The sequence below is a fragment of the Anomalospiza imberbis genome, chromosome 9 (assembly GCF_031753505.1).
Source record: "Anomalospiza imberbis isolate Cuckoo-Finch-1a 21T00152 chromosome 9, ASM3175350v1, whole genome shotgun sequence".
Taxonomy (NCBI): domain Eukaryota; kingdom Metazoa; phylum Chordata; class Aves; order Passeriformes; family Viduidae; genus Anomalospiza; species Anomalospiza imberbis.
In genome coordinates this window covers 5,447,229-5,463,484 of record NC_089689.1, presented here as the reverse complement: position 1 = coordinate 5,463,484, position 16,256 = coordinate 5,447,229, and the positions used below count along the sequence as shown (strand labels likewise).

Sequence of the window (16,256 nt, the reverse complement as noted above, 5' to 3'; positions counted from 1 at the left end):
TCCATTCTTAAAATCATGTATTTACTATTTTTAAGAGAAAATAAAATTTTAAAAAAACCCAAACTTGTGCCAAAAAAAATGTGATGGGTTAACATTAGGTCCTAAAAAGAGTATGAAAGGCATTTAAAGTCTTGAAGCTTAAAAATCAAAATTATAAGGGCAGGTTAATTAAGAACTCAATTTTCCATCGAGATTTTACCTTTGATTATACATTTCCGTGCAATTCTAAAACTTGGCTGCAGTATTCTTTTCAGCAACATCTCTAACAAGTCACTAATTTCAGCTGTTTCCAGCTCTTAGATTTGCTGCCCAGAAACTCCTGAGTTATTTGTGCTGTCCGTGGCACTCCAGCTCAGCACACCCTCCACCTCCCTGGCAGTCACGTCTGCAGCGGGACATTTTTCTTGTCCATTTTATTTTGCCATCAAACTCCCCCTCCTGGGGTTGTCATCCCAAGCTCTCACAAGGAATCACATTAGTGTCCATAACAGGGGTGTCTGCCTGGCTCACAGGGATGTGTGCAGGGATTTATTTTTAGGCTATATCCTCATTACTTCCCACCCATTTATTCCCTCTGGTAAATGATTGTAACACATTTGCCCTTTCTGTCTCATTGGTATGGCCAACTCTCAATTTAGAGTTTTGCTGAACTCTTGTTTTTATGCAACTTGGTTTTTAGAGTGTTTGCCTGCATCTTTGCAGACCTACTACAGACCAGGCAGCTACAGCTGATCTATAATTTAATCATTAAATCCCTATTAGTTGCTCAAGCTAAAGGGAATTTAGCTTTGCTAAATTTGTGTTACAGAAGAAAAGCAACTTAATACTGAAGCTTTAAACTTCATTTCATATGGCTGCTTCATTCATATGGAAAGTTCTGTCTGAGAACCTGGTGAGTCTCAATATTGTTATTTCATGAACAAAACTAGAAGAGATATTTTAATGCACAGAAGACTGCTCTTAAAATTAGGCTCTGAGGGAAGCGTTACCCAGGCTGACTGCTGAGCCCAGCTGGAAAATCCTTCACATCATCCTGATTCATGGGAACAGAAAGACCTATCAAATACCAAGACCTGTTCATTAAAACATACATGAATGTGTCCTACTATGGGTAGGAAAAAATATTTAGAATATAGAATATAGGATCTTGTCAGAGGGGTTTTATTCATTCCTTTCTGGTCCTCATATAGATGAGCCAATGGCAAGGATAAGGATTGATGTATCATAAGGGCAAGTGCATTTCTTCCATCAAAAAAGAGAAAAAGAGAGAGCCAGAGTTCCTATGAGCACAAGAATCTAGGGAAGGAGGAAAGTTCATAAGGAAAAGGAGGAAACCTATGAAAAGCAAGCAGCACTTACTGTCAGGACTGAGGAGCCCTGGGGAAGTGAAAGGACTTTGTTCTGCTCAGAATTGAAAGCAACTCCACCACCTGCAGGTTTTGCTTTGTTTCGAGGCAGATGAACATATGAGGTAGGACATTCCTAGATATCCAGCTCCTTTCACAGTACTGTAGGTGAAAAGCCTTTTGACAAGAGTTGTTTTCTCAATTAAAGCTCCTAGACATGTAAATATCTGGATTAAAGTCATATATGCCACTGTATGTTTTCTTTATTCCCTTTTGCTATCAGAATGTTTATCTTGTATGTATGCACAATTATTTCTAAGCCATTGCACAGTGGTATCAGGGTAGAACTCTCAGGTCACACACTACAGACTTGTCAGTTTGGGATATCTGCATCAAGGAAGGACAGATCCTCCCCAGTGTAAACCAATACCAAAGCAACCAAAGCAGAGCAACACATTTTATTTTTTATGCCTGAAGTAATATAAGCTTTTTATTTTATTATGGGCTCAGTATTCTTGTGACTGTTGTGTTTGAAACAGAGAATTGGAGTAAGAACAAACTCTAATTAAGTAGACTAAAGCATGACAGGAAAAATATTTTAATGGTCCTCTTCAAACCATTTTTTCTATTATCATCAAGATTCTATCATCACCAAATTTTACACATTAAGAATTTCATGAAAAGCTGAAGAAAAAACATTGAATGATTTTTCATTTGCCAGAATCTAGATACACTTGGAGAAGATAAAATTAAATTTCCTTGTAAATTGACATATTATTTGGGAGACACCCATATCCTCCATTTGGTGGAATTATTATAAAGGTTGGAAAATTATAGACTATTATAACCCTGATACAAAAGGGCCTTTTTGATTATTTCTTTTCATATTACTTTTAATAAAATTGAAAGGAAGAATACCCAAAGCCCGTGAAATGTGTTAGCAATTCCCTGGGAATTAAAGGGTTAAATTGGGCCATGCAGGGAGAGGTCATAAACAACAGTTTGATAAATTGGGAAGATGGCAGTTGAGGTTGGCTTGTGGAAACCCTGATCTCAGTGATACCAACATGAATGAGCAGAAACTTCCTTGACATCAGTGCCACTTATTCCTTGCATAAGGTCAGAACCTCACCATGAAAAATTAGAACCATTTTTTTTATTTTGCTCACTGGATTCTGCTACAAAGCCTGTAGAACAGCTTCCAACGTTTCAAGCATTAAAGATCTGAAAATAACGATCACTCCACAATGTAGAAAGTCTCCTGGATGAATAATGAAATCTTTCTTAAACCCAGCTCTGTTTCAGCATGTAGAGGCGTTACGTGCACTATCTTGTAAGAGATTAAATTATAGTTTTGCTGTCAGACATGCAAATTCTTCTGGAGCTCCATGAGATGGTTTACAAGGTAAAAATAACAGTGAAGTGCAGAAGACAGCAATGATATAACTCTCAATGCCAGTTAGCTGTGAAGGATTCCCACACAAAGGATAATTTTTCACACTAAATTAATAAATCAAAGGGGATGATTGCAGATTGAACCATAAACCATAATAAAAAACATGCAAAAATGTATTCTAGCCAAAAATTCTCTCAGAAAAATAATATGAAAACAGAAAACTTTCCACAGCCTTTTACCATTATCTAAGCTGATTTCTTCTGATGCAGAGTCTCTGTTTGTCTGAGATATTCTTCCTAATCTGACCTCTGTGCTCATACAAGCTGTTGATACATGCTATCTCCTATTTCTGAGAGCTCAGAGGCAGGGAAATGTTCTGTGAATTTTATAGTCCTTGCTTGACATTTTCTGACCTGCTGGCAAGCAGTAGCTGCCAATTAGAGGGTGGAGGACAGGCAGAGTGCTGAAGCTTCCTAACCCATACACAAGCCACCCAGAATAAAGATCAAGTTGAAATCTGTACAAACATGAGTGCCTCCAAATTCCTGCTGGAATGCTCTAACTGCACTCTTCAATATGTTCACCGTGGAGCTCTCAATACTAAAACCCTTCTCCATCTTCTGGGTTTATTTACTTTAGTTTCACTTTTTTTTACAGAGAAAAAAAATAGTATGGAACATTTAAGGAACTTTAGTGTGAATTGTTTATAGGTTTTTGACAACTGTGATGGCAAGTGCTGTGTGAGTGCTCTTAAGGTTTCTCGTTTACATATGTATATTTATAGTCTGCTTGGGGTTTGGCAGTCTTCATCTCCTTGGTTTTTTTTTTTACTCTTCTCTCTTGACTAAACTCACAACTAATAGAAGAGCCCTTCAATTTGTTTTGTTCTATCATGCAATGTACCCTATCCTCTTGTGTCCTTCGGATATTTTCTATTAAGTGGACAATAGTTATCCAAAATCTTTCCAAAATGCTTATCCAAGCATCTCTATTATGTGCTATTTTATTGTTCTGTGAAAGCATCTCACGCTGTGTTGCCAATGCACTGGAGATGCTGGAACTCCTTGCACTCATGACTCTGCACACACTGCTGCAAAGGTAACAGAGTGCAGCTGGGATTGGAGGCTGCGAAGTGCCTTAGGTTGGAAATGCAGGTGTGAATTCTATCCCCATCTGTTAGAGGTGGGCAGCTCTCTTCTGTTCATTGGGCAGTTTTCTTTATCTCTCCCACAGCCAATCCTCCCTCCAGGAGATCTCTTCTGTTCATGGCCAGTGAGTGTCCCTGCATGGCTGAGAAAATTCCATCATCCCATGGGGAGCTGCTCCACCCAGGGGGAGGAGCCAAGCATTCCTACCTGGATACAATCTGACCTTGGAACACCACAGCAGCCTTTTCCCACTGCATTCCCAGAGGAGCAGCTTTCTTCTCCACTGCATTCCCAGGGGAAGACCAGGCCCATCTCCAGCAGCCCTGGAGCTTCAGAGGAAAACTCCACCCTTGTCCAGGATCCCTGCTCCAGCAGAACCGCAGCTGGCACTGCAGGAGGGCTGAGCCACCATGGGATGGGACTGCTGCCACCACCCTGACCCACAGGGTGTCAGGGCCTGCGCTGACTCTGGCAGTGGCTTGTTTTTTGTTGGTACTACTGTATTTGTATTTTTAATTTTCCTAGTGCAGAACTGTTATTCCTACTCCCATATCTTTGCCTGAGAACTCTTTAATTTCAAAATTATAATAATTGGGACGGAGGGGGTTTACATTTTCCATTTCAAGGGAGGCTCCTGCCTTCCTTAGCAGACACATGTCTTTTCAAACCAAGACACTTACACACATCGTTAATGAGTGTCTGGTGCGGCAGCTGCTGTGATGGACTGTGGCAGTGATGCTGCTGAGTGAGCACTGAGAGGGATCACTGCCTTCACTTCCTGCTCTGGATTTGGAATCGCAGGATCCCAGACTGGTTTAGGTGGGAAGCCCATTCCATCCCACCCCTGCCATGGGCAGGGACACCTTCCACTAGCCCAGGTTGCTCCAAGCCCTGTCCAACCTGGCCTTGGACACTTCCAGGGATCCAGGGGCAGCCACAGCTTCTCTGGGCACCCTGTGCCAGGGCCTGCCCACTCTCACAGACAGAAATTTCTTCCCAATATCCTATCTAACCCTAGCCTCCTTCAGCTTAAAGCCATTTTTCCTTTTCCCATCACTACTTGTCCTCATCAAAAGTTCCTCTCCAGCCTTCTTAAAGCCCCCTTTAGATATTTTAGTCTCTCCCCTGCCATCCTTTTCTCTCACCCTCTGAAATATTGAGGGCCAGATTCTTACAGGAATTGTGCTCAAGAACTGACCTCTGTGTTACCTTTCAGAGAAAGCAGCCCAGAATATTCAGTTTAATTAAAACTCAACTGTCCAAATAAATTAAAGGTTTCTTGTTTTTGTTTTTGTTTTTTTATATCATCGCCTTCAATTCCTCAGTAAGATGTGGAAATAGATCCCTAACCTTTCACTTGGTATAATCTTAAAATTAGTGAACAGTGCACACATAGCAGTCACAAGATACCTTGCTGTACCTATGGTGAATTTAATCCAAGGATCTCCAAGATTTTCCATTTTAAAAAAGTATAAAACTTCAGGTATCTCATTTTTATAGTGACACCAACACAAATCTCATCCTGTGCAGTAGAAGATGGCACAGAGACTTCTTAACTACCTTTGGTGATGCCCAAAGTCTATTTGCAGGTCCCAGTCCTTCTGGTAAGATAAAATAATGACCCAAATTTAAATTTAAAATTCATTCCTAGCCACATTAACAGCAAGATGGGTTTGTGAAACTCTTAATATTGAGTGAGATTTCTAAAGAGACCTGCAAAAGTATTCAATTCTCACAGAAATTTCAGGGAAGAAAAACCTTCAAGATCACAATTCTTGTATATTTCCTAATTTTAACTCCCTCTTGTAGTTATGTCAAGCTTTGGTCTTGTATGAAGGCAGTCTGATCTCCCAGGGTAGTAGAGAACTTGGCGTTTCATAATGGTCCTGAACAACACCTGTCCTTGGAAATCTGTCCTGTGGATTTTCCTTGACATTCCTAAGCCATGTCACCAAACCTACACAACAGGGAAACCCCAAATTTTTTATAAGGATCAATAATTCCTGGCTCTTAATTTTGTGGATTGTTGCAATTAAATTTACATTTATATTTCATTTCTTCAATGAAATTAATAAAACCCTGCTAACACAGGACTTTCCAAAACAATGCTTCTAACTGTGATTTTATACTTTAAAGCTGTTGCTGGGCAATTTTTTTCCCAGTCTTTGGTCCTTTACAAGGTTTCGCAGCTGTACAGTCTTAAATTCTACCCACAAACTGAATGGATAAAGTGAGGGCAAGAAGGGTTCAAGATCTAGATTTCAAAAGCTTCCCCAAAATTGGCTGTTTATACTAAACTGTGCAAACTGTTAAGATCTAGAATTTGCCAGAAATCTGACACAAGCTCAAGGCATTATACTATTTCAGCATTCCTACTTTTGATTACAGCAATTACTTGAATTCACGGAAAAACAGATGCAAATAGGAGGTATAAAGGAAAAAAATTGAACCAAGCAAGCTTTTTCCGACAAAAAAAAAAAAAAAAAAAAAAAAAAAAAAAAACCAGAAAAAAAAAGGTCTGTATTTCAGTCTGAGTTTTGAGTGAGAAATTAATTTCATTACACTTAAGTTTCCTCTCTAACAGCCCACCATGAGTCATTCACGGGTTAATTATAGATAATCAGAGATAGTTACCACCACAATAGAGCCCTGTTCTTTGTAATCTAAACTTCTCAGATAAAACCAAATGCTTAAATCTCTCATAGCAAAGAAAAAAAAAAAGTGGTTTGGGGAAAGTAAAAAGCAAATTGCACAATAAAATTTAATTGGAATTACAGGGCACGTTCTCAGGGATGTTTATTCTTTCTCACTCAGATGGAATAAATGGGCTGTAAATAGCTGTAAATAGCTGGTGGAAAATTCAATTTATGCATCTGTTCTTCTGTTGCCTCCTGTTCCTTTGTTGCACTGTGGCTGTCCCAGAACTGTTTGGACCCTACAATAACACCTCTGCTGTACTCACCTGGCCCAGCTCCCACAGAAGGAGGTGTATTCAGGGATGGAGCACAATATCCTCCAAGAGACACCTATGGAACAGCCTCATTTCATTAATGGCAATGCTATAACATAACTGTGTTTATAACTTTGAAGAATGCAGTGAGCCTATTCAGTAATATTTAATTTACCGTGCAGCCAAGGTGGTTTTTATGTGTTCTGCACATTTGGACTCATTGCAGAAGTTTGTTAGGGACAGTGCTGGAATTACAGCTTGTAGCAAACTGGAATCATGGTCATCTGAGAGGAGCATGCTGCTGTCTCCCAGAGCTGGGGCTTGGGAAGCAGAGTGAAATCCAGATGTACAGAAATCCAGATGTTGGTGGCACAGCCCTCTGCCACCCACTCACAACCACAAAATCTCTAATGTGCTGTAGGAACGTGGTCACACCACCTGGGCCAGCTCAGCAGGGTCATTCTGCCAGTGGGCAATGACAGGACATGGGGAAAAATGCTGCCTTTATCCTCTGCATTCTGCTGCCTTTATCCTCTGCATTCTGCTGCCTTTATCCTCTGCATTCTGCTGCCTTTATCATCTGTATTCTGCTGCCTTTATTTGCATGCTGCTCCCACAGCTGGCCAGGGTTTTATTAGACAAGAGCCCCATCACCCTAATAGGTTGTTAATAAGGAGAACCAACAGCCATCCGTGCAGCTGAAGAGAGGTTTTGGTAGGAAAATGCCTCTAAAATGAGCGTGCCAAGGAAGTGATGTTGGACGTGTCATATTTCAAACACAACAGGCTGTATGTTCATGTAAATGTTATGCAAATGAGACACAGCCCTCAGGCACCTGGTGAGGTTCCAGAGAGGCCCTGGAGGCTCCAAACTGTTGATTTAGCACATGAGCCTTAGCACTTGCACTAAAATGCATGTGCTAAAATCACATTGAAAGAATGTATGTGTTAGGGACTTTGAAATATATTAAATATTGATGCAAGCTATGGGCTCTTCCCATGGACATTTTGATTTCCAGTCAGAAAATGTTGCCACGGGATGATGTTACTTCTTTTAATGTGGAATAAACAGTGGATTGTCTGCATCATTAATGCAAAACCTCTATCAGCAGCAGCCTCAATGCTACTTTTAAGGATAATTACATCACGTGTAGCAGAAGAAACAAAAAAATTACAAGAAAGGGCACAGAATTAATGTAGTCATTTCTTTAGAAGATACATCACATATGGATAGAAATGATCTCTTTTTTAGGAGAAAATCTGCAAATTTTTTTCATAGAAATAAAGAAAAATAGAGGTGTGAGAGTGATGTGGTCTAACCAGAAAAGGGATGCTTATACCAATCTGGGGGGAAAAAGAAGGAACACATATTGGCTTTGTTTGTGGGGGGTTGTGTGGTTTTGGAGGAAAGAAATTGTATTTGTAATCTCTCTTCTCAAATAATATTTTAGAGGTGTACCAGCCATCAAGATAGCTGTCTCTGAGCACTGCAATCAGAAAACATATAGGTGTGCAAGGAGTTGTGCTATTTTTTCCTAACTCCTGCTGCAGTTTCAGACTGCCCATCGTCACAGAAAATGTGACAAACAATAAGTCAAATAGCAAAGCAAATTATTCCTGCTCATTTTGAAGCCCCAAACTCGAGGAACTTGAGTGGCAGATTTCATTTGTGCATCAGAGTGTACTGATTTAACTGCAAATGTCAGGGCTTTTGATTTGTGTTTTAAGTATTCTCTGTTCCATATCATATTCAGATATGCATTCCCAGCAGGGTAGTCGTGTTCTTCCTATAAGAGCGTGAGTTATATTAAATATTTTTTATACTCTCAACTCTCTCTTCTTAAAATATAAACAACTCTTGTTAGTATGGTAGAGTCTAGAATACTGCATATGGAAAAGCCATCCAAAATTAATAAAAAATGACAGTATCAAATACTAACTAGGTCCTGAACATGACTTTTTTGTTGTTGTTGTTGCTAATTAGTCAGCAATCAAAATGATTGCTGGGAAAACTTCTAATATTACTTCAGAATTCTAGGGATTTCTCAACCTGTTGCAATACCTTTATCTTGTATTTCTTTGATGCTGGTCAAAAGGGAATTATGCCAAGCTGTGAGACCTTTCCTTGAGCTCCTTTGGCAAATCCCTCTTGCAGAGGAAGGGTTTGAGCAGAGCTGTGATGAGCATGCCAGACAGAGGAAGTGCTGGTGTTGGAAATGATACAATTTTAACATTTTTAACCAACTTTGGTCCAGGGGGGTTGTTTGTCATTGCCCAGAGGAAAGGAATTAAAGTTTCTTTTCAAAAGACTCTGTTGCCTGGGCAAGGCCTGGTGATTGAACATCTACAGCCTGGGAGCAGCACATGAGGATTAAATTAGAATTGAAGGTGAAGGGATCAACAACCACAGGAAACCAAATATTGAGAATTGTGTAATTTAGGACCAAATAACACCAAACCAATGAATTTCTCTGGGTTTTGTCTGTATAAGTGTGTGAAAAGTCTAGTAAAGAGCCATGTGTGATGAAATTATCTACTCTGCAACATGTGGATGAAATTATTTCTGTTCTACATCCTGGCCAGAGCAACATCCTGTCCAGAACAAAGTAATGCCTTAGTTCTCTAACACTAAAAATGATGCTGCAGAGTTTTTGTTTTTCCCACAGTTTTGGTGACACTGGGACTTGAAAAGCTGCTCAGGAATCTATGGTGTAACAAGCACTGGGGTCACTCCCCTGCAGCAGCACAGGAGGGGAGGCTCTGATGGCCACTCTGGTCCCCAGGTCCTTCAGGGTGTTACTTCTCCCAAGCCAACCCTCAAGATGTGACAGAGATCTGGTTCAGCAGCTGTATGGAAAGTACTCTAACTCAGATGTCAGGATATATGTTTTAATGAATAATCTGCAAATGTGCTACTTACACCCTGGATCTAAAACTTTACTTGATGGTTTTCCAATTTAAAAACAGCAGTCTTTCAAAAACCTATGCATATAGAACAAAAAAAAAAGAGCCTTCCTTGGCTGATTTGTGCTTCTGCGTTTCAACAGAAACAGGTTTTTTGTTCAATTAAGTGTTCTGACAGTAGAAATTTGTCATGCAAATGTTCCCAGCCTCTCAATGAAAGTGGTGAGAGAAGCCAGGGTTTCATTTATCAGCACTGGTGCATCTGATGTGAGAACCATTTCCTGGAGGCTCCTGCTGTCAATTAACCAAATCAGATTTGCTGGTGGACTAACACTTGGTTTGCATCCACCTTAGCAGGATGCTGGAGACAAAGCTTTCATTTGCACTGCTTGTAGAAATCTTTGGACATGCAGAAGGTTCACTCTGTAAATTGTAGGTGGGCAGGGTTGAATTTTGCATTGTAACACAAATTAAAATATTTCAGTGGTTGGAAGGGGCAGATTTCTGCCAGGCAGTGTTTTGTCTCTACATTTTTATGTTCTGTCACTTGAGTTACCACTGGTTGCAGTCATCAATATCTTCACATAGAAGGAATTTTTGCATGTGGAGGGGGCCTGATTTTAAGGTTGCTGTACATCTACATAATAAACAGTCAGGTTCTGAAGGTAAGTCACTTCTGAGGGATGGGTGATACCATGGTCTGCAGCAAGAATCAGAGAATTCAACCATTAAGGTTGAAAAGACCTCCAAGAACATCAGCCTTCAAACCACTCTGTCAATTAATTCACATCTCATCCACTCACTTCTTGAACACCTCCAAGGAGGGGGACTTCACCATTGCCCAGGAGAGCCCCTTACAATGCCTCGCCACATTTTAAGTGAAGGAAGTGTTCCTAAAATCCATCCTGAACCTACCTTAGAACAACCTGAGGCCATTTCCCCTTGTCCATCACTAGCTGCCTGGGAGAAGACTCCAATCCCACCTTGCCACAACCTCCCAATCCAGTCCTTCCTCCAAGACCAGGTGATGAGATGGGCAGCCTCAAGCAAACCCTGGGTTTGTTCTGCTGCACTCCCAGCTCAACTCTGGTACCAGCAGATGACCAGCCCTGAGCTGGGCTGGGCTGAGCTGCCATGGCACCATTCTGGGATAGATGGGACTTTGGGAATATCCTCCAGAGACCAGCAGCTAAACTGAACATGTGCCATGGAGCCACAAAATCTGGTTGTATCCTTCACCCAGTAAAGGCATTTCCAGGGAAGTACATTTGTATTTGCTTGAGTAACAGCTAAGGCAGTTGGGAATTGCATCTGGTTTCAGGTGTCTTTAATGAAGATCTTGGTTACCAGTGGAAGGATCCAATGAGCAGAAAGGATCCTAAATCCCATCTTAAATCAAGAGCTTCACAATTACTGCACATTTAACTCCAAGTTACAATTTTGTTTGCCCTTCAAAGCTGGAAATAAACTAGGAGAGACTATTTCAAATGAGTAACATAAGACTAGAGATCTCCTCAGGAGGACAGTTATTGCTTTATGTCCTACCTGGGGCACTGAACTTGGCCAAACATCCTCCAGTGCTAGGAGGGACCTACAGCAATCAGCACAGAGGGGGCTTCGACTGACAAACTATGCTAAAACTAGTTCCTAACAGAAAATAGTACATCTCTGTAAAGCTGTAGAGCCAAGACCTCCAAAGTGATCCAAAGGTCATAAAAAAAAATAAGAATTCAAGCACAGAAGTACAATAACTATATCTAAAATAAATAAATATTTTTTTTTAAAGAAGACAAAGAAAGAAGTGTGAGAAAATATAAATCTGTCTGTAAATGGAGTTACTGATCACACGTGTTCATGAGGTTGTCCCAATGACCACAAACTGTGTATCATTCATCACTTATATCTTTAGTGCATCTTTAGATCCTCTTCCACACTAGCACCTTCCTTATAAACCAAACTTGTTGATTTGGGCAAAAAAAAGCGATTAGAACTGATTATTTTGCTAACAATTACCAAACAAACCACACTTCCTGAGGAGCTGGAGAAGCTGGGATCTCCTGTCCCTGGAGCTGTCCCTACCTTGATGGCGGTGGAGGCGATCTGGATGTGGTGCAGCCGGCGCAGGGTGCTGTCCCTGTCGATGAAGTAGGAGGCTGCCAGCTGGTGCAGGGTCTCCAGGGTCACCACAGAGCTGTTGGCACTGGGGTCGCTCCCTTCCGACCTCTTGCTCAACTTCCGTTTGTCCACAAAAATTGTGAGCGACTCCTCTCCTGGGCAGGGGAAGAGAAGCCCCAGCAGGCATCAGCAATGTGCAACAGTAAGGAGAGATTTTGTAAACGTTCAACTTGAAGAACATACAAAATATGTTTATTTCCAAGGTCACTTAATACAGTCATTCTGTAGTGTTCTATGTTGGCATAAAAGAAAATGAAACCAGTGTAATACTTGAGATGTTTGTTTGTTTCCTTCTCTCATAGCTGATTTTAGAAGAAAGGCACCTTGTTACACCTTGTTATGAGCAACCATGTGCTTTCTAATCAATTCAGCAGTGCCTGAAATCTGATAGAACAGTTGCTTTGAACCGAATTTTTGTAATTGAAAAATGTGGGAGCTTCAGAAAACTGGTGCTTTTCCAAAAGAAAATAGAAGCTCCAGCATCTTATGTTATGGATTTCTCACTTCCTATCTCTTTATAGAGACATTAATACTGTTGAATTCAGAAATTTTAATTTCTGTAAGATTATTGAAACCCAAAAATCTGACTTGCTTAACTGAGTGAACTGAGGAACATTTCCAGAACACACCTAGTGATACTGTCACATTTTCCATGTTTATCATCTAGTTCATGGATATATTTTCCTGTGTTTCAGGCTAAGCAAGAATTCATTCATTTAGTAGAGTGTTTAGGCAAAACTCATTACATCACAAAACAAATTGGAAAAGTAATTTCTGGACCCAGTATTTTCTTCTGTGCAATTTATGTCCAAAATAAATTGGACAGAAGTAAATTTCTTAATTCTCTGAGTATGTATTTGGTAACCTGCATTCTTCAGCATTTAGCTCAACAATTGATTAACAATGTCATTTTACCTGGATTTTAGGTGCTGAACAACTCCACTGAGTGCCTTTTCCTAGTTCCTGGAAAGGAAGTTACCCTGCTAAGGTCTGACTTGCCACTTGTGCTACTTTCACTGCTCACCCATCTGCTGCAGTGGCACTGTGCCCGCGCAGAGGATGCCAACTTCAGATGGGATTACGTGCCAAAAAGTAATAGCTGTAGGATAAAAATCTAGGCTGAAAACATGACATCATCTTCAAAGGGAGCTAATCTTGGTGGTGAGCAATGCTAAGTGAGGAACGTGTGCCACCATGCAGGAGATCACATCTGCTGGCAAATTTTGACCCACAAAATTTGTCTTTGGTTAACACGAGCACACTCCTTGCTCCCCAATGTACATTATGTGTTTCCCAATCTCTCAGAAATTCAGAGGATAGTCAAGCCCTTCATACCTTACACAGGCAAAACTGGCATTACACAGGAGCTTTTTATCTAATTAGACCTGCAGGGCTCGTCCAGAATATTCCTTTTGTCCTGGAAGGGACAGGTGGCTGTTCCAGCTGGAGCTTACCTCAGTTTCTACCACTACATTTATGCTTCTCCTCCTACAGTTTCCTAATGGGTCATTATTTTGTCCATGAAGTTCTCAATGCAGGGATTAATTGCCTGAAGCTCCAAAGAACCAGGAATTAACACAGCCTCCTTAAGTTCCAGGATTTCCCCACCCAATTATTTAATTTTTCTGCTGTAATATGTAGACAAAGGTTCACAGCTGCCGTGAGGAGGGAGCTGGGAAAGCACTGCAAACTCTAATGACCTGTCCCCTGAGAAAAATCTGCCATCAGGACCTGCTCTAGGTTCCAGCTTTGCTGGCATTCAACTGTGCTCATGCAATAAAACCAGCCAGGAGGGAAGATGTTTCTGGGATCAAAAGCAGTAGAGTGAGCTGAGGTTTGAGCCAGGGGCCATGGACTTTGTGCAGCTGTTTGTGGAGCTGCAAAGACATGGTTTAGAACAGATATTGGGAAGGAATTGTTCCCTGTGAGGGTGGGCAGGCCCTGGCACAGGGTGCTCAGAGAAGCTGTGGCTGCCCCTGCATCCCTGGAAGTGTCCAAGGCCAGGCTGGATGGGGCTTGGAGCAAGCCAGCCCAAGGATGCCTTCCAGCCCAGACCATTCCATGGTTTTGTGGTATCAGAGAACTCAGAGGATGAAAATCGTGCCAGTGACCAGTTCAGGCTGCACAGATTAGGTGCAAAATTTTACTAGGAGCTTTCTCACCATGTTTTCCCCTTTTCCAAAGGTCTGAGGTAGTTTATTTAGATTAAAGTGGCTTTTGCAAGGTCAACCACCTTTTCACAGAAAATATAATGAATTGTAAGGGCAAAGAAAACAAGGACTTAAAGCTGCAGAAAATCTCTGGAAAAGATACAAAAAAAAGTTTTTGAGGTACTTTGTGTTTCATTATCACAAATGATATTATTATTTCAGCAGAGTTTGTTGAGTTTTGTTCACATCAAAAAAAAAAAATCTCAGGCATTTTCCCATTCCCAAGCAGACAGCAGAACTGCAACAAAGACTGCCATTTTAAAAACAAACAAACCTTGAAAAACGACAGGGCTGTGTGTTGTGATGCTTTACTTTGATTAGAACATCTCAGGAAAAGAATATTTGGACCACGTCAGAGCGATCATATCATCCTATTTGCCTCGTCCTGCTCAACCCTACGCTTTCCATGGCAGGGGCTGGTGGGTGTGCTCTGGCAGGCAGGATCCCCTGGCACCCCAAGCCCTGCAGGCTCTGTCCCTGATGCCTGAGGTTTTAGCTTTTATATTTCTCAGATTCTGTACTTCTTAAGTCTGTACTTCTGAGCTTCATATCAAGGGATAGTAGCTTCACAGAGCAGGGAGACAAAACAATTCCTTCTCCAGCTGGGGACCAAGGACAAATGATCCAAATCTCAGGCCCAAGAGCACAAACAACGTGGGCTGAAGAGAGAAAAACAAGAAGGATGGGACTGCATAACCTAAAGCTGTAATTGGACAATTAATTCCAATATGCAAATGGAGCAGAGCTGATCAAAGTGAGAGACCCCGTGAGCGGTCATGCATTTTGTGACCATTTTGGTTCACCTTGGGTGTAGCCCTGGCTGGGCTCTTGTGCTGACCAAGGTGGATCCATTGAGGCTCCCTAATAAATCCCTACTTTATTCTGTAATTCTGCCTAGCCTCTGCTCTAGGGCAGCCTTCTCAAGGCATCATCCCCACACCCTGCCAGATATGTTTGGGTTTTCATTCTTTGTAACCAGACTGAAATGACTTTGAATGGCATCTCACACAAGAAGTCCTGGCTCATCACTGGCATTCCTAGGCACTGTGCTACCAGCAGGTGCCATCAGGGGCAGCTCAAAAATATTTGCTGCCCAAAAGACTTTTCACAGGGTTTTTATCTGTCAGAGCTGATTGAGCTCTCGCTAGAAAAAGTGGATTCCCCTATACATTGGTGCTTAGGCACCTCTGTCCCTACAGAACTGTGAAAGGGCTCCCTTCAGCACCCAGAACTCCAGGGTTTGGGAAGTCACACTGCCAAACTCATCAATTTGAGTTTTAAGTTCATTTGGAGAAAATTAAACCCGTGCCAAAAGAGACTCTTGTGTCACATTGAAAACATGGATGAATCTTGTTTTTTACTGGTTACCGTCTGCCACCATAAAACAGGCTAAGAGAACATCCAAGCATCAGCTAAAAACAAGTGTGATTTAGAAAACAAGGTTATGAATTTTAAGAATTGAAAAGGAGTAATGACAGTGAACATTTATAAAACATGATTATTCAGCATCAAATCCTCCCAGCTGTGCTTTTCACAAGTTCTGAGAGCAGCATTCGCTCTCCTTCCCAAAATTCTAGAGACAGTAAACTTCACTTTATCAGGTTTAAAGGAAATAGCATGGAAACACTCAGTTATGCTCACAAAACAATTCCACATAGCCCAATTGGGTGGTTCAAGAAGCTCTCAGTCACTACAGGGATGCCTTATTGCCATGTGGGGGCTGTCCCTGACAGATTGTCACTGCAGGGGCAGGGGACTGATGCTCATGCTCTTCACTGACCTTGCCACAGTGTCCAATCCCATCCCCACCAGCCCTGGAATATGCAAGCTTATAACTTAACTTCAGTTTTTAATTCTTGTTAGTTTTATAGGAACATATTGTCCATGACATATATTTATAAATTCAGGTAGGTCCCAACAGCACGTGCAAATAAAATAAAATAAAATAAATGTAGAAATTTTTAAATTTTTAAATTAAAAAAGTAGAAATTTTTAAATAAAAAAAGTAGAAACACCCAGATATACAAGCTGTCTGTGACCATTTAGATGTAAGACTCCTAAATAACAGTTGGTAAGTAGCATTCAGAAATTAGAAATTAATTTTGTGTTCATCTTAATAACATATTCA

The 16,256-nt window shown here is 41.0% G+C and overlaps 1 protein-coding gene across 3 annotated transcripts in view; it reads right to left on the bottom strand.

The window, feature by feature from the left end:
• The window catches only part of BRINP3 (BMP/retinoic acid inducible neural specific 3), a 198,537-nt gene that overhangs the window by 67,060 nt on the left and 115,221 nt on the right, over positions 1-16,256 (bottom strand). For all 3 annotated transcript variants that reach the window (XM_068199476.1, XM_068199474.1, XM_068199475.1), the window contains one exon: positions 11,823-12,013. In XM_068199476.1, the coding sequence (XP_068055577.1) occupies positions 11,823-12,013 (191 nt within the window). The remainder of the gene's footprint in view (positions 1-11,822; positions 12,014-16,256) is intronic.